This window comes from Aquarana catesbeiana, linkage group LG05 (genome assembly GCF_042186555.1).
Source record: "Aquarana catesbeiana isolate 2022-GZ linkage group LG05, ASM4218655v1, whole genome shotgun sequence".
Classification (NCBI taxonomy): Eukaryota; Metazoa; Chordata; class Amphibia; order Anura; family Ranidae; genus Aquarana; species Aquarana catesbeiana.
The window spans coordinates 559695060-559720795 of NC_133328.1; the positions used below are offsets into that span (position 1 = coordinate 559695060).

At 44.2% G+C, this 25736-nt stretch overlaps 1 protein-coding gene across 1 annotated transcript in view; it reads right to left on the bottom strand.

Annotated features, from left to right (window-relative positions):
• CNGB3 (cyclic nucleotide gated channel subunit beta 3) overlaps window positions 1-22472 on the bottom strand; it is a 427114-nt gene extending 404642 nt beyond the window's left edge. The window contains exon 1 of the mRNA XM_073631915.1: window positions 22351-22472. Coding sequence (XP_073488016.1) covers window positions 22351-22353 — 3 coding nt within the window. The 5' untranslated portion in view covers window positions 22354-22472. The remainder of the gene's footprint in view (window positions 1-22350) is intronic.
• Window positions 22473-25736: the final 3264 nt, after the last annotated feature.

The window sequence follows — 25736 nt, forward strand, 5'->3', positions numbered from 1 at the left end:
TTCCTGGTGCACTGTTTCTAATATACTTCAAGCAGGCAGTTGATTCAGCTAGCTGCAGTGCATTTAATATATACATACAGGCTTGAATATATATATATATATATATATATATATATATATATATATATATAGTCTAGCCAAGCCTATACCTGACTGTAGGCCATTCCTGGAGTGCGTGTTCAAAGACACTTTCAGGCAGGTGACTCAGTGAGCCGCAGTTCATTTCATATATGTGTATATATATATATATATATATATATATGCTAGCCAAGCCTATACCTGACTGTAGGCCATTCCTGGAGTGCGTTTTCAAAGACACTTTCAGGCAGGCAGGCAGGTGACTCAGTGCAGTTCATTTAATATATATATTTATACAGGCTTGTATATATATATATAGTCTAGCCAAGCCTATACCTGACTGTAGGCCATTCCGGGTGTACTGTTTTTAGTAAACTTCAGTAGGGATGAGCCGAACACCCCCCTGTTCGGTTCGCACCAGAACATGCGAACAGGAAAAAAGTTCGTTGGAACACGCGAACACCGTTAAAGTCTATGGGACACGAACATGAATAATCAAAAGTGCTAATTTTAAAGGCTAATATGCAAGTTATTGTCATAAAAAGTGTTTGGGGACCTGGGTTCTGCCCCAGGGGACATGGATCAATGCAAAAAAAAGTTTTAAAAACGGCCGTTTTTTCAGGAGCAGTGATTTTAATAATGCTTAAAGTCAAACAATAAAAGTGTAATATCCCTTTAAATTTCGTACCTGGGGGGTGTCTATAGTATGCCTGTAAAGAGGCGCATGTTTCCAGTGTTTAGAACAGTCTGACAGCAAAATGACATTTTGAAGGAAAAAACTCATTTAAAACTACCCGCGGCTATTGCATTGCCGACAATACACATAGAAGTTTATTGATAAAAACGGCATGGGAATTCCCCAAAGGGGAACCCCGAACCAAAATAAAAAAAAAAAAATGACGTGGGAGTCCCCCTAAATTCCATACCAGGCCCTTCAGGTCTGGTATGGATATTAAGGGGAACCCCGGCCAAAATTAAAAAAAAAAAATGACGTGGGGTTCCCCCTAAATTCCATACCAGACCCTTCAGGTCTGGTATGGATTTTAAGGGGAACCCCGCGCCAAAAAAAAAAAAAAAACGGCGTGGGGTCCCCCCAAAAATCCATACCAGACCCTTATCCGAGCACGCAACCTGGCAGGCCGCAGGAAAAGAGGGGGGGACGAGAGTGCACCCCCCCCTCCTGAACCATACCAGGCCACATGCCCTCAACATTGGGAGGGTGCTTTGGGGTAGCCCCCAAAACACCTTGTCCCCATGTTGATGAGGACAAGGGCCTCATCCCCACAACCCTGGCCGGTGGTTGTGGGGGTCTGCGGGCAGGGGGCTTATCGGAATCTGGAAGCCCCCTTTAACAAGGGGACCCCCAGATCCCGGCCCCCCCCCCTGTGTGAAATGGTAAGGGGGTACAAAAGTACCCCTACCATTTCACTAACAAAAAGTGTCAAAAATGTTAAAAATGACAAGAGACAGTTTTTGACAATTCCTTTATTTAAATACTTCTTCTTTCTTCTATCTTCCTTCATCTTCTGGTTCTTCTGGTTCTTCTGGCTCTTCTGGTTCTTCCTCCGGCGTTCTCGTCCAGCATCTCCTCCGCGGCGTCTATCTTCTTCTCCTCGGGCCGCTCCGCACCCATGGCATGGGGGGAGGCTTCCGCTCTTCTCTTCATCTTCTTCATCTTCTTCGCTTCTTCTTTTCTGCTCTTCTTCATTTTCTTCTCCGGGCCGCTCCGCACCGAAGAAGATAGAAGACGCTGCGGAGGAGATGCTGGATGAGAACGCCGGAGGAAGAACCAGAAGAGCCAGAAGAACCAGAAGATGAAGGAAGATAGAAGAAAGAAGAAGTATTTAAATAAAGGAATTGTCAAAAACTGTCTCTTTCACACAGGGGGGGGCCGGGATCTGGGGGTCCCCTTGTTAAAGGGGGCTTCCAGATTCCGATAAGCCCCTCGCCTGCAGACCCCTACAACCACCGGCCAGGGTTGTGGGGATGAGGCCCTTGTCCTCATCAACATGGGGACAAGGTGTTTTTTGGGGGCTACCCCAAAGCACCCTCCCAATGTTGAGGGCATGTGGCCTGGTACGGTTCAGGAGGGGGGGCCGCACTCTCGTCCCCCCCTCTTTTCCTGCGGCCTGCCAGGTTGCGTGCTCGGATAAGGGTCTGGTATGGATCTTTGGGGGGGCCCCATGCCGTTTTTTTTTTTTTTTTTGGCGCGGGGTTCCCCTTAAAATCCATACCAGACCTGAAGGGTCTGGTATGGAATTTAGGGTGAACCCCACGTCATTTTTTTTTTTAAATTTTGGCCGGGGTTCCCCTTAATATCCATATCAGACTTGAAGGGCCTGGTATGGAATTTAGGGGGACTCCCACGTCATTTTTTTTTTTAAATTTTGGTTCGGGGTTCCCCTTTGGGGAATTCCCATGCCGTTTTTATCAATGAACTTCTATGTGTATTGTCGGCAATGCAATAGCCGCGGGTAGTTTTAAATGAGTTTTTTCCTTCAAAATGTCATTTTACTGTCAGACTGTTCTAAACACAGGAAACATGCGCCCCTTTGCAGGCATACTATAGACACCCCCCAGGTACGAAATTTAAAGGGATATTACACTTTTATTGTTTGACTTTAAGCATTATTAAAATCACTGCTCCTGAAAAAACGGCCGTTTTTAAAACTTTTTTTTGCATTGATCCATGTCCCCTGGGGCAAGACCTGGGTCCCCAAACACTTTTTATGACAATAACTTGCATATTAGCCTTTAAAATTAGCACTTTTGATTTCTCCCATAGACTTTTAAAGGGTGTTCCGCGGCATTCGAATTTGCCGCGAACACCCCAAATTGTTCGCTGTTCGGCGAACTTGCGAACAGCCAATGTTCGAGTCGAACATGAGTTCGACTCGAACTCGAAGCTCATCCCTAAACTTCAGGCGTTGTTTTGCTAATCTAATTGTACAGTATGTCTGGAAGGCCACCAAGGAGAGGCAGATGCTCACAGGGCACTAAAAGAGGGCAGCAGTGTCTACAGCCAACAGTGCTGGTCGTGGACACGGTGCATCCTCAGCACGTGGCCGTGGGGCATGCTTGTCCTTTTTTTTGGCAGTTGGCCGTGTTGAGCCACAACATGCAGAAGAGTTGGTAGAGTGGATGACCAAGCTGTCCTCATCCTCCACATCCTCTGTCACCCATGCTCAGGGTACTTTGTCTGCAAATGCAGCTGCCAAAGCGGCCTCTTCCATTTGCTCAGTGTCGTCAATCACTCCTTCCCTAGCCCCACCATCATGCCCTGAGGAGTCCCCTGAACTGTTCGACCACAGTGTGGGGTACATGTTGCAGGAGGATGCGCAGCGTTTTGAAGGCTCTTATGATGGTACCCAGGTTGAGGATGAAGGCAGTAACTTGAGCTAAGAGAGAGGGGGTGCCCAAGAAGGACAAGAAACTGGCAGTCATATACCCCCAGCTGCAGCATACTGCCAGGTTTGCTCCAGTGGCGAGGATGGAGGGGATGATGAGGTCACTGACTCTATGTGGGTGCAGGCAACTGACTGCATCACACCACAGAGCTCTGCATGTGCAGGGCACTGCTGACTCCGCCCGTTTTTCCAAAAGTTCTTTGGTGTGGGCCTTTTTTGATACGGGTGCAGCAGATTGCACCGTTGCTGTTTGCAACATATGTCTGAAGCGTATCAAGCTTGGCCAAAACAGCAGCCGCTTGGGCACCACATGCTTGACCAGACATATGTCAGTCCGTTGACAACAGTACTTAAAAGACCCACACCAAAGAACAAGGCAGACCTCTCCTTGCTCCTCATCAGCTGGGATCTCCAACCCCACTATAACTTCAGTCCTCTCAGAGACCTGCACTGAGAAGAATGAAGGTGTAGAACTAGGTGTCCCAAGCACTTCCTGGCAATCTGCTAGCGGTACACCAACATCCGATTGTAGCACGCAATTTTGGCGCGGGGTTCCCCTTAATAACCATACCAGAACTGAAGGGCCTGGTATGGAATTTAGGGGGACCTCCACGCCAGTTTTTTTTTTAAATTTTGGTTCGGGGTTCCCCTGTGGGGAAATCCCATGCAGTTTTTATCAATGACCTTTTATGTATATTGTCGGACCGGCAATTCATTATAGCCGCGAGTAGTTTTAAATGACTTTTTTCCTTTGAAATGTCATTTTGCTGTCAGACTGTTCTAAACACGGGAAACATGCGCCCCTTTACAGGCATATTATAGACACCCCCCAGGTACAAAATTTAAAGGAATATTACACTTTTATTGTTTGACTTTAAGCATTATTAAAATCACTGCTCCTGAAAAAACTGACGTTTTTAAAACTTTTTTTTGCATTGATACATGTGCCCTGGGGCAGGACCCGGGTCCCCAAACCCTTGATTTCGAAAGTGACTTCAATGGGGTTCTAACGTTCGTGCAAAGTTTTGGTCTGTTCACAAGTTCTGGTGAGAACCGAACCGGGGGGTGTTCGGCTCATCCCTACTCTGCGGCTGAATGCTAGTTTGGCTAAATTGCTAGCACTCCAACTGCTGCCTTTTCAGCTGGTAGACTCTGCCCCCTTTCGAGAATTTGTGGAATGTGCGGTACCTCAGTGGCAGGTTCCCAAACGCCAATTTTTTTCTTGGAAGGGCATTCCGGCTCTCTACTGCCAGTGGAAGGCAATGTCTTGGCCTCATTGGACAGGGCGGTCAGCGGTAAGGTGCATATTACCGCTGACTCATGGTCCAGCAGGCATGGACAGAGACGTTACCTTTCTTTCACGGCGCACTGGGTAACCTTGTTGGCAGCTGGGAAGGATGCAGGACAGGGTGCAGTATTGTTGAAGCTTGTTCCGCCACCACGCCTCCAAAATGCTGGTAGTGGTGATTCTGCCACACCTCTCTCCTCCAGCCCCTCCTCTTCTTCCTCTATGACCTCTTCCTGTGCAGATTTGTCCTTGGAACCAGCGGTGCTCCTTAGGCATTCTAGGGGCTATGCAAGCACTCAGGCAAAAAGATGCCATGCGGTGCTTGAGTTGGTCTGCTTAGGGGACAGGAGCCACACTGGGGCAGAGATTCTGGCAGCTCTGCAGGGGCAGGCCCAGAGGTGGTTGACACCACGCCAGCTTCAGCCAGAAATGGTTGTTTACGACAATGGCACCAACCTCCTCTCTGCCCTCCAACAGGGACACTTCACCCATGTTCCCTGTTTGGCTCACATCCTTAATTTGGTGGTGCAGCAGTTCTTGTGCAGGTACCCGGGCTTACAGGATCTCCTGAGGCAGGCCAGGAAAGTCTGTGGGCACTTCTGCCGGTCATATAATGCCAGTGCTGGGCTGGCTGACCTTCAAAAGGAATGCAACCTGCTCAAGAACCGCCTCATCTGTGACATGCCCACCAGGTGGAACTCAACGTTGACAATGCTGCAGCAGCTGCACACGCAGCAGAGGGCCATCAATGACTACCTGTGCGAGTATGGCACAAGGACAGGGTCAGGGGAGCTTGGCTTTTTTTCGCCATGCTAGTGGCTCATGATCAGGGATGCATGCACTGTCCTGTCACCATTTTAGGAGGCCACGAGGATGGTGAGCAGTGACAGTGCATGCATCAGTGATACTGTCCCTCTTATCTACCTGTTAGAGCACACGCTGCGTGGAATAATGGACAGGGCACTTGAGGCAGAACAGAGGGAGAAGGAGGAGGACTTCCTTACCTCTCAAGGCCTGCTTTATCCAGACAGCATACCTGCAGGCCCGCCTATCACACAGAAAGAGGAGCAGGATTGTGTCAGCATGGAGGTGGAGCCTGGCACTCAGCATCAGCAGCAGTCTTCAAGGGATCGTTTCCAGTCCCCAGAAACCCATGGACTTGTACGTGGCTGGCAGGAGGTGACTGCGAATCAGGTCGTCCTTAGTGACCCAGAGGACTCTGGACCGAATGCCTCAGCAAACCTATGCTGCATAGCCTCCCTGATCCTGCAAAGCCTGCGAAAGGACCCTCAGATTCGTGGTATCAAGGAGAGGGATCAGTACTGGCTGGTAACCTTTCTTGATCCACGTTACAAGGGTAAGGTGGTGGAACTTATCCAGCCATCGCAGAGGGAGCAGAGGATGAAACATCTTTAGGAGGCTTTGCAGAAAGGTTTGTGCAATGTGTTTCCAGAGCCTGGGAGGTTACAATTTCCTGGTCCTCCTGGACATGTTGCTGAGGCTTCGGTCAGTCACAGAAGGAGCAGTGGAGAAGGTGGCCGTCTATCTGATGCGTTCAATGCGACAATTTTTTAGTCCGCAGCCCCAAGGTCTGATCGGTTTCAGCAACCATCGTCAGCGTCTGATTCACATGGTGCAGGAATACCTAGGGGCAAGATCAGACTTGGAGCCGAAAATCCACTGGGCTACTGGGTCTTGAGAATGGATCACTGGCCAGAGCTTGCACAGTATGCAATTGAGCTACTGGCCTGTCCTGCATCCAGCGTTCCTTCAGAACGCACATTCAGTGCTGCTGGAGGCTTTGTAACCGATCACAGAGTGCGCCTGTCCACCGACTCAGTTGATCAGCTCACCTTCATAAAAATGAATCAGTTTTGGATCACCAGCTACCAAGCACCTGACCAAGACTGATTCATTTTTATGACTGATTAATTTTTTTTATGAATGTGAGATCCCTTCAAGACTGCCTATGCTGATGCTGAGTGACAATCCTTTTATGCTGAGTAACTATCCTATTCCTCCTCAATGTTCATGTTGATAGCTTCTAAGAACATTTTTGGTTCTGGGCACCACCAACAGTGGCTAAGGCCCAATTTTTCTGCCCCTGTTTAACAGGAGCGTGTAATGACAATTTTTGATCAAATATTTCACAGCAGGGCTCGTTTCTGCGCTCAACAATAGTATCTGTGAGGGGTTGCAGTGTTGTGGCAACACCACCACTGCCTAAGGCCAAATTTTTCTGCCCCTGTTTAACAGGGGAGTCTAATTACAATTTTTGATCTAATATTTCACAGCAGGGCTCGTTCCTGCGCTCAACAAGAGTATCTGTGAGGGGTTGCAGTGTTGTGGTACCACCACCACTGCCTAAGGCCCAATTTTTATGCCCCTGTTTAACAGGGGCGTGTAATTATAACTTTTGATCTAATATTTCACAGCATGGCCTGTTCCTGCGCTCAACAAAAGTAGCTGTGAGGCTTTACAGTATTGTGCCACCACCACCGCCTAAGGCCCAATTTTTATGCCCCTGTTTAACAGGGGCATGTAATTACAATTCTTGATATAATATTTCACAACAGGGCCAGTTCTAGTGCCCACCAAGAGTAACTGTGAGGGCTTACAGTGTTCTGGTACCACCAACACCTAAGGCCCAATTTTCCACAGAGTGTATAGGGCAGGCCGTAGAGTATATACAGGCGGTCCCCTACTTTCAAACATCCGACTTACAAACGACTCCTACTTACAAACGAAGGGAGACAACAGGAAGTGAGAGGAAATCTACCCCTAGGAAGGGAAATTCTCTCCTGTAAGAGTTAATATGGGAAAAAGGTGTCTCGTCCACTGATTTATAACCAATGCATGTTTCCCTTAAAAACCCAAAATTTTCAAAATCCAACTGTCATTGGGACAGAAAGTGAGGTGAAATCTTCTGAACAGGGGCACAGACAGCAAAACAAATGTTACAGGGGTGCTAACCCTTCCCTATGTTTTCCAAAAAGCTTTAAAATAGATTTTTTGGCTGGAGCTACACTTACAAAATGTACCTGTTCCAAATTACAAACAGATTCTACATAAGAACAAACCTACAGTCCCTGTCTTGTTTGCACCGCCTGTATACTGCTATTCAGAGTATATAGGGCCTGGGGGCCCAACGCCTTTTCCTTTTTTAATTTGGGTGCGGAGTTCCCCTAAATATCCATACAAGACCCAAAGGGCCTGGTAATGGGCTGGGGGGTACCCATGCCGTTTGTCTCACTGATTTTCATCCATATTGCCAGGACCCGACATTACATTAAAGCCTCAAGCAGTTTTAAATGGCTTTTATTCCTTTAGAAATGTCATTTTGTGCAAGGACTGTTCTAAGCACGGGAAGCATGCGCCACTTTACAGGCATACTATTGACACCCCCCCAGGTATGATATTTAAAGGAATATTTCACTTTTATTTTTTCACTTTAAGCATCATTAAAATCCCTGCTCCCGAAAAAACGTCCGTTTTTAAAACTTTTTTTCCATTGATACATGTCCCCTGGGGCAGCATTATTTTAGGACAATAACTTGCATATTAGCCTTTAAAATTCACACTTTTGATTTTTCACGTTCAAGTCCTATAGACTTTAATGGTGTTCGAATGTTCGCGCAAACTTTTCGGTCCGTTCGCATGTTCTGGATGTGAACCGAACCGGGGGGGTGTTCGGCCCATCCCTAATATCTGCCACCTGCCCTGACCTCTGCCTGTCCCTGGGTTATACAGGAATACATGGGCCACACACCAGGGTTGCCCCACTGTCAGTAAATTTATGAAGAGTTCCTAACATCCCTAATTTTTGCATCTGTCTATGAATGTCTATAACGGACATTTATGGACAGATGTAAAAATTACGGATTATACAAACTGTTTGTAAATTTAGTTTACTGACAGTTGGCAACCCTGCCACACACTGATGGTGCTACAGTACTTTAAAGCAGTTTACTCCAATAACACAAATCTACTGCATCCATTACAACCCACCTTTCACCCACACGCTTCAACGTGTCTGTCTCTGAATTATTCTCTTTTCTGCTCTGGATTATGCGTACTGTGTGCCATCAGCCTTGACTTCTGCCTGCCACTGGATTTTGCCACATACTACTCACCTGTTGATCATCAGTCAATGCTTGACTCTTTAAAGAACCACAAGTAATCCTTTACATATCTTTGCTCTGCCTCTTTTACCATTGGCCAGCAACTATAGCATTGTGTATTAATCCCTGGGGGAAACCAAGTACCAGTAGGCTTGCTTGTCTTAAGGGAACAGGGGCTGCTATAGGTGCAGTTACGCTAGCCAGCTATAGTCTTTGACCACTGGTATTGGAGCAAGCATTATAGTCACATTGGAGGCCCTGGTAGTCTAGTGCTTAGCAGGAGATCAAGGGCCTAAAAAACATTCTTAAACTGGAACTAAATCCTCCTATTTTTTACAGCTAAAGAAGCTGCCATCTTAGCCTTTGTTCGATCTGCAGATCAAATGGTGCAGCACATGTGATCAGTTATGACACCAGCCATTTGATGGCTTGACAGTTCGGTTGAGAGCACAAGCAAATGTGAAAGCTGTCATTCATGATATGTCTTAAATGTGACTGTTTTTAGAGGGGAACTAAACCCTCCTATTCACCAAGGACAGAGCCATAGTTACATAGTTACATAGTAGGTGAGGTTGAAAAAAAGACACACGTCCATCAAGTCCAACCTATGTGTGTGATTATGTGTCAGTATTACCTTACATATCCCTGTATGTTGCGGTCATTCAGGTGATTATCTAATAGTTTCTTGAAGCTATCAATGCTCCCCGCTGAGACCACCGCCTGTGGAAGGGAATTCCACATCCTTACCGCTCTTACAGTAAAGAAACCTCTACGTAGTTTAAGGTTAAACCTCTTTTCTTCTAATTGTAATGAGTGGCCCCGAGTCTTATTAAACTCTCTTCTGCGAAAAAGTTTTATCCCTATTGTGGGGTCGCCAGTACAGTATTTGTAAATTGAAATCATATCCCCTCTCAAGCGTCTCTTCTCCAGAGAGAATAAGTTCAACGCTCGCAACCTTTCCTCATAACTAAGATCCTCCAGACCCTTTATTAGCTTTGTTGCCCTTCTTTGTACTCGCTCCATTTCCAGTACATCATTCCTGAGGACTGGTGCCCAGAACTGGACAGCATACTCTAGGTGCGGCCGGACCAGAGTCTTGTAGAGCGGGAGAATTATCGTTTTATCTCTGGAGTTGATCCCCCTTTTAATACATGCCAATATTCTGTTTGCCTTATTAGCAGCAGCTTGGCATTGCATGCCATTGCTGAGCCTATGATCTACTAGGACCCCCAGGTCCTTTTCCATCCTAGATTCCCCCAGAGGTTCTCCCCCCAGTGTATAGATTGCATTCATATTTTTGCCACCCAAATGCATTATTTTACATTTTTCTACATTGAACCTCATTTGCCATGTAGTCGCCCACCCCATTAATTTGTTCAGGTCTTTTTGCAAGGTTTCCACATCCTGCGGAGAAGTTATTGCCCTGCTTAGCTTAGTATCGTCTGCAAATACAGAGATTGAACTGTTTATCCCATCCTCCAGATCGTTTATAAACAAATTAAATAGGATTGGTCCCAGCACAGAACCCTGGGGAACCCCACTACCCACCCCTGACCATTCTGAGTACTCCCCATTTATCACCACCCTCTGAACACGCCCTTGTAGCCAGTTTTCAATCCAGGTACTCACCCTATGGTCCATGCCAACGGACCCTATTTTGTACAGTAAACGTTTATGAGGAACTGTGTCAAATGCTTTTGCAAAATCCAGATACACCACATCTACGGGCCTTCCTTTATCTAGATGGCAACTCACCTCCTCATAGAAGGTTAATAGATTGGTTTGGCAAGAACGATTCTTCATGAATCCATGCTGATTACTGCTAATGATATCGTTCTTATTACTAAAATCTTGTATATAGTCCCTTATCATCCCCTCCAAGATTTTACATACTATTGATGTTAGGCTAACTGGTCTGTAATTCCCAGGGATGTTTTTTGGGCCCTTTTTAAATATTGGTGCTACATTGGCTTTTCTCCAATCAGCTGGTACCATTCCAGTCAATAGACTGTCTGTAAAAATTAGGAACAACGGTCTGACAATCACCTGACTGAGTTCCCTAAGTACCCTCGGATGCAAGCCATCTGGTCCCGGTGATTTATTAATGTTAAGTTTCTCAAGTCTAATTTTAATTCCGTCCTCTGTTAACCATGGAGGTGCTTCCTGTGTTGTGTCATGAGGATAAACACTGCAGTTTTGGTTACTGAAGCCCCCCGATTCACTCGTGAAGACTGAGGAGAAGAATAAATTCAATACCTTTGCCATCTCCCCATCCTTTGTAACCAGATGTCCTTCCTCGTTCTTTATGGGGCCAATATGGTCTGTCCTCCCTTTTTTACTGTTTACATACTTAAAGAATTTCTTGGGATTTTTTTTGCTCTCCTCCGCTATGTGTCTTTCATGTTCTATCTTGGCCGTCCTAATTGCATCCTTACATTTCTTACTGCATTCTTTATAAAGTCTGAATGCTGAGGATGATCCCTCAACCTTGTATTTTTTGAAGGCCTTCTCCTTTGCTTTTATATGCATTTTTACATTGGAGTTAAGCCATCCAGGATTTTTGTTCGCTCTTTTAAATTTATTACCCAATGGGATACAATGGCTAATGCCCTTATTTAATATGCTCTTAAAGCAAACCCATCTCTTCTCCGTATTCTTTGTTCCTAATAATTTATCCCAATTTATGCCTTTTAGCAAGGTTTGTAGTTTAGGGAAGTTGGCTCTTTTGAAATTCAGTGTCTTTGTATTCCCTTTATGTTTCCTATTTGTGTGATTTATACTGAAACTAATTGACCTGTGATCGCTGTTACCTAAATTGCCCCGTATTTTCACATCTGTGATCAGGTCTGTATTGTTGGTAATCAGTAGATCCAGTAATGTTTTATTTCTAGTTGGTGCGTCTACCATCTGACCCATAAAATTGTCCTGCAAGACATTAAGGAACTGGCGAGCCTTAAATGAATGCGCGGTTCCCTCCGCCCAGTCTATGTCTGGATAATTAAAATCCCCAATTATGATAACACTTCCCATCCTTGCTGCTAATCCAATTTGTGATAGGAGATCCGTCTCCACTTCCTCCTTCAGGTTAGGGGGCCTATAGCATACTCCCAGTATTATTTTCCCCTTAGCTTCATCCCTTTGGAGCTCTACCCATAAGGATTCCACCTCCTCTCTAGCTCCCTCAGTGATGTCATCTCTCACATTCGCTTGTACATTATTCTTGATATATAGGCATACCCCTCCCCCTTTTTTACCCTCTCTATCCTTGCAGTATAGGGTATACCCTTGAATGTTTGCCAGCCAATCATGAGAGCTGTTGAACCAGGTCTCTGAAATTCCCACAAAATCCAAATCCTCCTTGTACAACAGTATCTCTAGTTCACCCATCTTGTCTGCCATGCTCCTGGCATTGGTGAACATGCCACATAGTTTAGACCGGTCGCATATTGTCCTCGTATTGGGTGTTTCAAAATTGCAACTAGGACTTGCTACTATATTCACCTTGTGTTTTTGTGCTTTGGTTAACCTACCACTAATGCCCCCAACACTACCCTCTGGAATATCATCCGCGCTGGCTATCACTGTCTCTGGACCCTCCCCCCCATCGCCTAGTTTAAAAACCCCTCTAACTTTTTGGCCATCTTCATTCCCAGCAGATCTGCACCCTCCTCATTTAGGTGCAGTCCGTCCCTTCTATAGTACCGGTTACCGACTGAGAAGTCGGCCCAGTCCTCCAGGAACCCAAACCCCTCCTTACTACACCAGCTCTTCAGCCACTTGTTTACTTCCCTAATCTCCCTCTGCCTTTCTGGTGTGGCTCGATGTACCGGTAGTATTCCTGAGAATACTACCTTGGAGGTCCTTTTCCTCAATTTAGCACCTAAGTCCCTAAAATCGTTCTTTAGGACACTCCATCTGCCTCTGACTTTGTCAATGGTGCCAACGTGCACCATGACAGCCGGGTCTTCCCCAGCCCCTCCCAGTAATCTGTCCACAAGATCCGCGATGTGCCGAACCCGAGCGCCCGGTAGACAACATACTGTTCGGCGCTTCAGGTCTTGGTTACAGATTGCCCTCTCTGTCCTTCTAAGAATTGAGTCCCCTACCACCAGAATCTGTCTTTCCTTTCCCTTTGCTGCCCCCCCACTCTCACTGGAGGAGTTCTTCCCCTGGCAGCTAGGAGAGTCCCTCATCTCCAGCAGTGCTGGTCCCTGACTGGTTTTACCAATGTCACTCAATGGAGCGTACTTATTGGGATGCTCCAGTCCTGGATCGGCCTCTCTGGCACTCCCCCCTCTACCCCTCCTGACTGTCACCCATCTACTCTTTGCTAGTGCCCGCGCCTCTTTGTCTCCACCCGCCTCTGTGCTGGCCCCTGCCGGCACCTGCCGTGTACATTCCTGGCTCACCTTTAGTATGGAGGGACTTATGGAGGCCATCTTAGCCTCTATTTAGATCTGCAGTTACCATGGTGCTCCACCTGAGACCAGCTTTGACAACAGCCAATTGAGGGCCATTTAAAGAACTGACAGCGGCACACTGGCAACTGCGACAGTTATCACCGGAGGCTTGCATTGAATCTAGCACACTGTGCACTGCACATGTGCTATTTGGCAGAATGTAAATGAAAACCCACATAATGGGATATTTTCTGCATGGTAGCATATATTGTGTATGATAGAAAATTCCCAAAAATCGTATAACAACATTGATGTGCCAATTATATCTTCTGCCAAATGTTGTGGAAGTTTTTATTTAATAATTTTTATTAAAGTTGTGCTACACTAGGGCGGATGTGCTCTCTCTCTCTCTTTTTATTTTTTTTTGTTTTTTATGTTTTGTTCAGATGTGTTCCTGCCACCCAGTGGAATCTGTAGAAAGCTGCAGCACCCTGTCAGCTATTATATTAAGTGAAATACTTGTACCAGCCAGTCGTGGGTCTTCTTGATCAGCGCACCTGCTAGTCTCTACTTATGTGGATTTTGTTAAAAAATTATAAAAATCTATCTTAGGATTTCACTAACAGTTCAGCTTCATGCGAATCATGGCTGTGTCCTAGAGCCAATAGCCAGAACCATTGTTGCAGAACGCGCTCCACATTTCTGCACATATTGCCAGGTGGCATGATCTCCTGCTCTATAGTATGAGCATACAGTAGTTCTGGCAGCAATGTCACTGCAAAGGCAGTGGTGCAGCATATGTATGTGTGTAGGACTCTCATTTGTGAAACTGCAGTTAAGGAGTATTTTATGAGTATAAGTATTATGGTGTGTGGAGACCACACCCAATATTTAGGGCCCTTTCACACGGGCTGTCCGATCAGGTCCCCCTGTCAGTTTTTCAGGCGAACCTGATCGGACCCTCCAGTCCTGGAGCGGCGGATGTCAGTGGACTCTTGTCCGCTTACACCCGCCGCCATCCGATCCGATCCTGCCTGCGCAAAAAAACTGACGGATGGTGGTCCTATTTTCCATCCATCCGGCGAATCAGTTGAAAATGGACAGGCGGTCCGTTTCCATCCAATTTCCCCATAGAGGAGAGCAGGACTGTGTCCGTGTCCCCTCTGCACAGCGGAGCGGAGGCGGACCTGTCATCCGCCTGCTTGGTGAAAATACACGGAGGCGCCTGTGTGAAAGGGACCTTAGTGTAATTTAGCTGCACCCACTTTTCGCCACTGTGCACAATGCACGTCACATGTCTGCATCTCGCTAATGTATCCCTCTTTCCCAAATTCTAAAGTTGGGAGGCATGCAAGGTTTTCTGATGGGAGGATTGGGTAGAGTTGGAACCATACTGCTCTAACATGAAACGTCAAAAATAAATTACTGTTAAAAAATATATATTAACCTGTCAGCACCCCCACATACATGGAAAACTGTGTGACCACAAGTAATGCACATAGCAAAAGCGGAGTAGTTCAAATAATCTTTGCTCCAATAACTGTACCTGCACCACCAAACAATTCTACAAATCTTAGGCTTGCACTGAAGGTGGACTAATCTAGCTACATGAAAAATAAATTATTACTAATGTTAGCTCTTCTGGACATGAGCACCAAACAAAGTTCATCAGGTTCTAATGTTTTCAACAGTGAAGCTATTTCACTGTATGCACCCTTTCAACCCAGTCACCAAGAAGTGAAGAGCAGGCGTTGGGAAGATCCTTCAGAAGTCTTGCTTTGGGCCTATATGCACAGGCACAACAGAGCTGAACATAGTGATGGCACTGCCTCTCCTTTAATGTACACATATGCCTAAAAACTTTTTTTAAATCAGAAAATACTTTATTAGGCAAATAGTAGGTACATACACATGCAAAAGGGTGCAATAAAAGGACAATCATGTCTTATGAGTATTGCTACCATGTGCACTAAACAGTAACAAAGTATTGTGTACCTTATCTACTCAAGGAAAACTTTACCGAATGTGTTAATTTGAGCAAAAACATTTTAATTTCATTTTACAGTCTTTGAATCTCATCTTGAAGTTCAAGTAGCATCATGAAAAGCATTCCTAAAATCTGTAACGCAAATCATGAATTACAATACATAAATAAAAATATTTGCACAGGATTAAGGTGGCTGTCAACAGCTACTCATTCTTTGAAAATGTCAGTAACTGGGATTAGCAGATTCTACAATGAACTATCACAATTCGCTAAACTTTGGCAACCGACCAACCCGTCTGAGTTTGTGTTGAACAAAATCAGGAGCTTATGCCCTGTGTTTGTTGTATTCAGTTAGAAAGTATTGTTGATTTTCTTTTTTTCAGTAAATGGTGAATTGTAGCTAAGCTTAACATTTTATTGAATTTCAATGAAAACACTATAGATATATAAATAAATAATTGGATTTTCACAATCGTTGCTTGTTGATCATTGATATGTACTAATATTATTACTGTACAAAGTTTAGTAAATATTTCGTTTCTACTAAAAAAATGCTACTAAACTTTAAATAAAATGTAATATTACATTATATAAGCATCTAGGGATGTTACTAAATGTTGGCTGTTGGCCACAGTTTGGTGCTCACTAATCCATGTTAATCCAGGTCTGTCAGAAGTCAAAGGACTGAGAAAATTGCATTCCAAGTAGCTCGCTCCCAGTAGAACAAGCAACATATGGATGTCTTAATAATAGAGTGATAGCAGATTTACCTTTACATATTAATGACTGTGATGTAAATGCAGTTTGAACTAGACAAAATAAAGGTCCTGAGGTCCTCTTACTGTGCATTGATTTAACAAATCTGTAGTCAGGGTAAACCCCAAGATTTAGAGTTAACATTCACAATAAGGTACAAGTTCATATTTTCATTGTTCTGCTAACAGTCCTTAGCAGCCCACCTGAACCCTATGCCAAATTAAATTCTTTGTTTTTAGTATGAGAAAAATGGCACAACACCGTCCACATCCCCTAGTGAAGTGTTCTGCACTTGTGTGACCTACTTCCAGGCCAAAGCATTGCCACATGGGAAGCAGGAGGCTACTTACATCTATGCAAATATTGGCAATGCTTCTTATCTCTAGACCAATGAGTGTAATCTATTTTCTTTATATATTTATTTATTTACTTATTAATTAGCACTTAGGTTTTGTAACTTTTACTTAGTGCAGACTACAACTTTTTTATTTAAAATATTTATTAAAATGCACTCACAATGAATAAAGAGTAAAATCGCATATACAAACCCCATGTGTGGAAGTACTTCACAAAATGGCCATGTTATCCACGAGAGGCTGGTGACCATAAGTTAAGAAGGATCCAGACGTAAGTTCTCTGATTTTAACCAAAGCTAATTTGACCTCCGTTATTTCAGTGGGGTACATTAAAAAAGGTGAAAAGACACCCATAAGGTGTGGTGATGGGTACATTGGTGAGTTTTTTATAGTTGAGAATATGAACTTTTTGCTTCTGAAACACAGAAAGAATTGCAATACTGTCAAGAATCTCACAGGAAGATTGGATGGTGTATGGGACTAAACAATATTGTTTTAGGAACTATGTATCCTTTTATTGTTTTCCCAATTTAGTTATAAAAGCATACATGATTGTCTATGATATTTTTTGTGTTCTGTTTTGATATGGTGAAATAGAATATACATAGTTTAACACTTATTTATTTTATCTGTGACACTTTAGAGATAGAGTTATTGTGGGAAGCGCTTCATCTGTATTTTTGTATATATTTTATATATCAGTGTGGTGATTGCACGATTGGGTGTAAGCAGCTTTTAATTGTGACATAATTATAGTTTATTTGTAGTACATTTATTTTGTTTTTTGTGCATGTATAATAGCACAGGGTTCTTCTATATATATAATTTTGTACCACTCCTCCCACCTGAGAAGCGTAGGGCGGTGTAGTAGCTAGCATTTAGCACAGGTGGGTCCTTGCCTTATTGTGGAGTAAAACAAACAGTTGGGTGTCAGTCACTTACATTTTTTTTCTATAGTTTATTCACTCAATAACCTCCAGAGAGAGCGCTAGTGGCACAGAATACCCAAAAAACAGCAAAATATCCCAAGCCTTCTAATAGCAGCATAACTGTTATGGCCCTTTTATGAGAAGCCTTCTAAAAGCAATTGACCCACTGACCCTATGTAAGCAGTCATAGGTACCATTAAAACATTGAGCATCGAGGTCCTCATGAAATGTCCTCCATTGGTAGGTTTTCCCAAGCCTTCCAGGACACTCTTTAGCATAGCAAATATTTCTGAAGGTGCTCAATACAGGTAGCCATGTTCCTGATTTATCTAAGAGGCTCCCTACAAGTAGTCATCTGCCTGATTTCTCTAGAGATGCTCCATACAAGTGGCCATCGCTTGCTGTAGCTTTTTTCTGGATGTACCATCCAACAAGGAAGCTTACCTTTCTTAGGCCTTAGCACAAGGCCAAATAAGAAAAAACTCTTCCCGGTATTATCCTCATCGAGCAAAAGCCCAAGAGGGAAGGAGTCTTCTAGAAGGTTGCTCCAAATATTTACCCTCTCCCCTCAGCTTATATAGCTGGACCAAAACTTTCAGAGATTGTCAAATACAGATAATTATTCATCAAGCAGTAGGAGGAAATAATTATTGTCCAGACCTTGGGAGGAACCTAGCGAGCAAAGCACATATAAACAAAGGTCAAGCTGGATACACCCTAACTGCAAACAAAACTATCTAGTTACACATCAGCTTAAGGCAGGATCCCTATAAAGTAATTTCAATTGTCATATATTTTTCAATAATCAATTTATTGTAATATTTTTAGATCTGCAATCTTCATAAAAAAAATACACGTGGTCCTGCCTTTATGGTCAAACACTTCCTGTTATGCTCTCTCCCTATTGGGCTGTTACCCTGTCACACAGGTTCCCATGGATACTACAAGTGGATGTTTCATTATACATTGCACAGGCATGATCCACTGTTGTCACCATCAGGAAACACAACCTGAGAAATACCATGCAGCTGTTCATTGAAGAAAATTGTTACTATACTGGGAACCGATAAAATGTCTGCAATAACATACAATGACAAAACAATAACTGTACAACAAAAACAATCATGCAAACAGTAATTTATGCAGCTCTGTACTTATAATATATCATGGTGGGGGGCAAAGATTGCCTTGCCATTGAATAATTTCTTGGATTTGTTTTCATGTTGTGAGTACTTTCTTAAAATGAGTACCTATTAAACACCTGCGCTCAGTTACCAAAAAATGTTAGCTCAATAACCAAGAATGTCAAATGTTGTGTGTAACACCTGAGGTGTTTGCATAAAATTTCATCCTTAATGAAGGGATTAAGGACTTCCAGTATCCAGCACGTAAACCATCCAGCACTTAAACCAATAACCGCAAATTATACTATACAGTAAAACCTTGGTTTGAGAGTAACTTGGTTTGAGAGCATTTTGGAATTTTTAACTAAATTTTGACTTGATATACAAGGGATGTCTTGATATACAAGTAGCGTCATGTCACAACTGAGTATAAAACAGAAGAGAGACGCCTCTAAGTGTAACTTACATGGTTGATGATTAAAAGAGACACATCTAAGTATGCAGGCATCTAGGGTAAAGCTGTCCACATAGACCATCCTCTTCACTGCCATCGACTTCATCCCTTCCACACTGTGCTCCACGAGCGTTTCAAGCCTTGCTTTCAGATCGCAGGGTAGTCTTCCTGGTCACGATTGCAGACTGACAGCGGTGAGAGCCGGTGTTGGGGAGGATGGTCTATGTGGACAGTTTTACCCCAGATGCCTGCATACATAGATGTGCCTGTTTAAATCATCAGCCATGTGAGTTGCTAAATGTTGTACCTTCATTAAATGTAACCATATTGCTACACTTAGAGGCTCCTCTCTTCTCTTTTATACTCTGTAGCTCCTGCTGGATTTTGCTTCTAATCCCCTTGTGGAGGCTTCCATTTGTGGATGGACATTTTATGGTTACACAACCTATCACATTGCTATAATCTTTTTATATGGACTATAAACTGAAGGACTTATGAATAAATGGTTGTGGAACAAATCAGTTGAGTTTCCATTATTTCTTATGGGAAAATTTGCTTTGATATAAGAGTGCTTTGGATTACAAGCATGTTTCTGAAATGAATTATGCTCGCAATCCAAGGTTTTACTTATATTATAATTTTATAATAATCATATAGTGCATAATCCATATAGTGCAGCTTTAAAAAGAGAAAGCCCATTAATGAATAATGTCCTTCAAGTGCTGCTTGCAGCTATCATTTATCTTGTGCAATAATGTCCAAAAAGGTGCTCCGTGCAAATTGTGCAAACCAAATTCTATTAATCATAAAATTCTCTTCAAATAGTGCTCTCGTGTTCAGCAGTGAGCCACCACCACATATGAGAACTCACTAGACAGGATTAACCCCTGCTAGCGTAGGGTAGTCAGCAGTTTCCCCAAGGGAATAGTCATCTAAGGTAACACTGCTTCTTCCTCTCACCATGGTCAAGGATTTCATAAAATCAGAGAAGATAAAGGGCTCCAATAGTGTAAAAACCTTTTTTATTTAGGCAACTGATATATGAAACTTTAAAAACCCATAAGCTATCATGCTCAAATTTAAAGTGGGGTTCCACCCAAAAATGGAACTTCCACTTTTTGGATTCCTCCCCCCCTCCGGTGTCACATTTGGCACCTTTGAGGGGGGAGGAGGGAGCAGATACCTGTCTAATACAGGTATTTGCTCCCACTTCCTGGCATAGATCACCGCGGCGCTTGCGGTGACCTACGCCACTTCCAGCGCCTACTCTGTCCTCCCCCGCTGTAATCTGGGAGACACACAGGTCCCAGAACACAGCAGGAACCAGAGAGGACGCGCAGCGTGACTCGCGCATGCACAGTAGGGAACCAGGAAGTGAAGCCGCATGGCTTCACTTCCTTATTCCCTTACGGAGGATGGCAGTGGCAGCAGCCGAGAGCCAATGGACAGATCGGCTTCGGCTGCCGACATCGCGGGCTCCCTGGACAGGTAAGTGTACATATATTAAAAGTCAGCAGCTGCAGTATTTGTAGCTGCTGGCTTTTAATATTTTTTTTTCGGCAGACCTCCGCTTTAACTGCACCCGGGTTATGTAGCAGTTTTATCATACAACACTGGCTTCATTATAACAAGCGCAAGCCCTGTTTATAGCACTGATCACTTGGGCCCCTCACCATGTCCGGGTGTCTCCCAGCGGACCAGCGTTCCTTCCTGTAACCCAGCCTCAATGTATGCTTCATCGTGCTGATGTCTTCATTTTCTTTAAATGTCTTTAAAGCTTTTAAATGTAGGGCTTTCATTACCAATAACTTCTGTACATAGAACACACTGTGAGCGCTCTTAATTTCTATGAGTTTTAGCAAAGCCAACCGAAAAAAAATCTTTGTACTTCTCGTAGTAGACATCAGCAGCTAGCCCTGTTCTCTTTCCTTCACAAACTCTTCTATGTACTTCCTTTCAACTCCCTTCTCCAACCTCACATTGCCACTGTTTGATAGTGTGAAACGCGTCAGCTCTTCTGTCCGTTCTGCTGTGGCATGTATTTTTGATTTTTCTTGACGAATAAAGGCTACTTTTTGGAGTGCGGCTGTCTAGAATTTTCCCCATTCCATTACTATATGCATTGCCATCACCTGTGGCTTCTAAACTAGAGAAGAGGTTCACTCCAATTTGATCTACCTAGAGCGGTGATATCCCTTTCCACAGTGTCCCCCTGTGTGCTTTCCCCCCCCCACAGTGTCCCCCTGTGTGCTTTCCCTTCCCACAATGTCCCCCTGTGTGCTTCCCCCCCCACAGTGTCCCCCTGTGTGATCCCCCCAGTTCCCCCTATGTGCTCTTCCCCCAGTGTCCCCCTGTGTGCTCTCCCTCCAGTGTCCCCCTGTGTGCTTTCCCCCCACAGTGTCCCCCTGTGTCCCCCTGTGTGCTCTCCCCCCAGTGTCCCCCTGTGTGCTCTCCCCCCACAGTGTCCCCCTGTGTGCTTCCCCCGTGTTCCCCTGTGTGCTTACCCCCCCAGTGTCCCCCTGTGTGCTTCCCCCTCCCCACAGTGTATCCCCTGTGTCCCCTCCCTCCCCCAGTGTCCCCCTGTGTCCTCTCCCTTCCCCACTGTCCCCCTGTGTGCTCTCCCCCCAGTGTCCCCCTGTGTGCTCCCCCCCCACAGTGTCCCCCTGTGTGCTCCCCCCCCGTGTCCCCCTGTGTGCTCCCCCCAGTGTCCCCCTGTGTGCTCTCCCCCCCACAGTGCCCCCCATGTGCTCCCCCCCACAGTGTCACCCTGTGTGCTCTCCATCCCCCCACAGTGTGTGCTCTCCCTCCCCCACAGTGTCCCCCTGTGTCCTCTTCATCCCCCCACAGTGTCCCCCTGTATGCTCTCCCTCCCCCCACAGTGTCCCCCTGTGTGCTCCCCCCCCGTGTCCCTCATTTTGCTCTGCCTCCCCCAGTGTCCCCCTGTGTTCTCCCCTCCCCCAGTGTCCCCCTGTGCAGGTGTAGCTTGAGTGTGGGCAGGGACACAGGTGGCCCCATAAACTTCTATTGCCCGGGGGCCCTATGAGTTGTCAGGCCGCCCCTGTCTGGGAGCATTGCCTGAAGCCAGAGCTCTAGCTGCATACTTGACTCAAAGTAATGAAAACAGAGACTTAGTGTGACAGCCAGGCAACTAGCACAATTAGATTGGAAAGTCAGGAGTGGCAGCCTCCATATCTCTCTCACTACCCAGCACAGACTCACTCACAGACTAATGTATACAGACTGATATACACTGACAGACAAGCTGAGACAGCCGGATAAAATGTGTGTGTGTCTACAGGCCCCGGTGATGAAACTGCAGCTCTGATGATAATAATAAAGTTTACATAATCTGAGAAAACAGCCAATCCATATCTCAACTGGAGTGCTCCTTATACAGTAAGCAACATATGCAAATTGAATTTTATGGCTATAAATGAATCCATACATTACCATTTTTGCAGGCTTATCTCTGGAAAGAAGCTCCTGGCTTACAGACTTGTCCCTGGGATGTGCTTCTAAGTGACAGCCCGCATCAGCTACTTATGTCGACTGTTTGACTTCATTCTTATCTCTGACCTGGCAAGCTAATCAGCCATTTAAGTACTGCTCTTAAGATTTAGCTTAATTTAATTCCATAATGCAACTCTGACTAGATAAAAGAAGCCTGTTTATATTTTGCACAGAAGGCTTGGCTATTGGAATATTAAGACAATGTCATTAAAATTACCTACCTTTACTAAGGTCATATTATAAAGCTATCTATAAGCATAATCTATAGACTTAAGTCTATATGCAATAACACAAGCCATGCAAATAGTTGCTTGTATGTGTGTATTCATTTTTTAACACTTTTAGCACCCAGTCACAGTCAGCATTTTTCATCAGGTGTTTGAAAAGAATGAGTTTTGTTATCCGCTTTGGATATTTTAAGGGTCACTGGCTAGACGAAGACAAAACTCGCCCTCTTATTTACTGAGGTTTGGCACACCTGACTGAATATCTTGTGGTGTTTAGTGACTCTTACAGAGTAGTCTGTAGACAGCAGCAGTTTATGTCTCTCTATCAAAAGAGTATTCTGTCTTCTATAGGTATGTAATATTTAGGTGCAGTCTGTAAAGTTCAAATAATGCACAATCATAGGAGGAGGTGGTCTGTTGTCAGAATTCACAGTTCCCAGCTTCTGCATTCTTTTGAATTTACATGAGTTCTTAATGCTTAGTGCTTGTGGGAGAGTAATTACACTTTATAACAGCCAGCTATACAATAAGCTTCAGGCAGTCCTATAACCCTAAGGTTGTTGAAGAGAGACTGTTTCTGCAAGTCATCCAGTTTTACCATAAGTGCTTGCAAACGATCATTTATGCCATGGTGTAAGGGCCTGGACTTGAACCTGGGACCTCTGTTGTGTCTGGCAATGACTCATCCGGCCAAGCCACTTGGAATGCTTCACAGTTCCCTGGACATGTCCTTCAGTGATCCTGCCTTGAACCTTGGACTCTGCTCCTCCCATGAACTTTCTGATTTAAGCCATGTCTCTGCACTTCCTGTTTGCCAGATTATTGTGCTCTCTCCAGCCAATATCTCACTTTTGTCTCTCCTGCTGTCGTATCTCGCTACCATTCGTTACTGACCTTTGGCCTGATCCTCGACTACACTTCTGCTTGATCCCTACCTGGTATATCTGCTACTGAACCCCGGATTGATCACCTCCTAGGGGGCGATCCTGAGAACCACGGCCTGGTCCTAACATGCAGCAAAACCCATCTCCACCTTCAGAAGCTCTGGTGAATACAGGTTAGTACTTAGATCCTACACCTCACATGAACCCATGTCATCAGCCAGGGTGACCTGCTTGTATACCTGACCCGCTTGCCGGTGGGCGCTGCTCCACTGCTATAGCTACTGTCCTCTGAGCCTGACTCCAGACTGACACACAGTTAGCATTGCTTCTATTAAGTCTCCAAGATTACTAACACCATGCTCCAAGGATATAATTTGGGTCTTTTGTTCCTTTTAATGTCATTTTTAATAAGGTTACTGTATATGCTGCTGTTCTGCCTCCGTTATGTTGTGGGACATATCCACTTTAAGGTAAGAGGCAAATCCAAATGCAAATTTTTTATAGTTAATGTGTGGCCCTGATGAGAGGCATTCACCATCTGTGCTTTGCTCCCACTAAGCTGTGTTTGTGGTCTCTCTGGCAAGTGCTGGTTTGTTTGCAGACATTGATTTTGTGACAAACTTATCCACAGTGGATCCCAGCATCTGCAGTGGTGATTTAGCTGGGGGCTGGGGGGGGGTTATGATGCAGGGAGATAATCTTGTGAGACGAAGCTCTTCACAACTGCCACTAGCTCACCAGGCGCCGTAACCAGAAGTAGCTTCTTCTCAGTTTAAAAATTCAAAGCGTTGTTCTACTGTATATACTGTATATATTTTTACCATCCCCCTCCCTCTTTATATATATATATATATATATATATATATATATATATATATATATAAATATATATATATATAAATATAAAAGTTTTTGGCAGATAAAAATGCTGTAAATGAGGTATGCTTTCAGAAATCGAAGTGTTAATTAGTTTATTTTTATCAATTAACAAAATGGAAAGTAAATAAACAGAAGAGAAATCTAAATCACGTCAATATTTGGTGTGACCACCCTTTGCCTTCAAAACAGCATCAATTCTAGGTACACTTACACAGTTTTTGAAGGAACTCGGCAGGTAGATTGTTTCAAACATCTTGGAGAACTAATCACAGATCTTCTGTGGATGTAGGCTGTCTCAAATCCTTCTGTCTCTTCATGTAATCCCAGACAGACTCGATGACATTGAGATCAGGGCTTTGTGGGGGCCAAAACATCACTTCCAGGAATCCTTGTTCTTCTGTATGCTAAAAATAGTTCTAAAGTAGAAGTTTAGTCAAAACCTAACTAACTCTAAACCTGCTGTCCGCCACATTCTAAGCCTAATCTATCTAGACCTCTAAAGAAAAAAAATTGCTATACTAAACTGTTCTGCAGCCGCTCTTGTCCAGTCCCAGGCTGAGCTGTCAGTGGCGGCTTCAGTGTGTAGGCGTGTGCAGGAGAGACAGCCGACAACAGAAGCCCCACAGTAAGTCTATGAGTGAGGTAACAGCTGTTGTTGTTTCTCTCCTGCACACAGCAGCCGCCTCTGGAGACCAGACCAGATCGGCTGCAGAATAGGTAAGTATAGTCATTTTTTTCCTTACAAAGGTAGATTGATTAGACATATAATGTGGCTGAGAGTATGTTTAGCCTTAGTTAGGTTTTAACTAAACTTCCACTTTAATGATTTTGGCTGTATGTTTTTGGGTCATTGTCCTGCTGCAGAATAAATTTAGGGTCAATAACGCACCTCCCAGATGGTATAGCATGATGGATGCATTTGATTCTGAGAAAAAAAGAGCTGCCTGCTTTTAGATAGACCATCTCTAATTGGGACCAGAGCTCTACTGGAAGAGGGGAAGACTCTGACCTAATAACGTGTATGCAAATTTTAGCTTGAGCTATTGTACATTTTACAACAGAAGGGGTAAGGATAGTCTGGAAAACATGACAAAGAGCCAATAGCTCTACTAGCTGGCTGCATATAAAAATATATGATGAAAAAACATGCAATATGTCATATTTAGATGAATAAAAAATATACTTTTATTTTATAGACCTGACCATAATAAATAAATAAAATATGAAGAAGCATTTAATAAAATAATTATGGCATTTGGAAAAATAAAAACGGAATAGAACTTGGGAAAAAAAACTGAAAAAAAAGAGAAAATGCAAACTGAGATGTAAAAGTCCA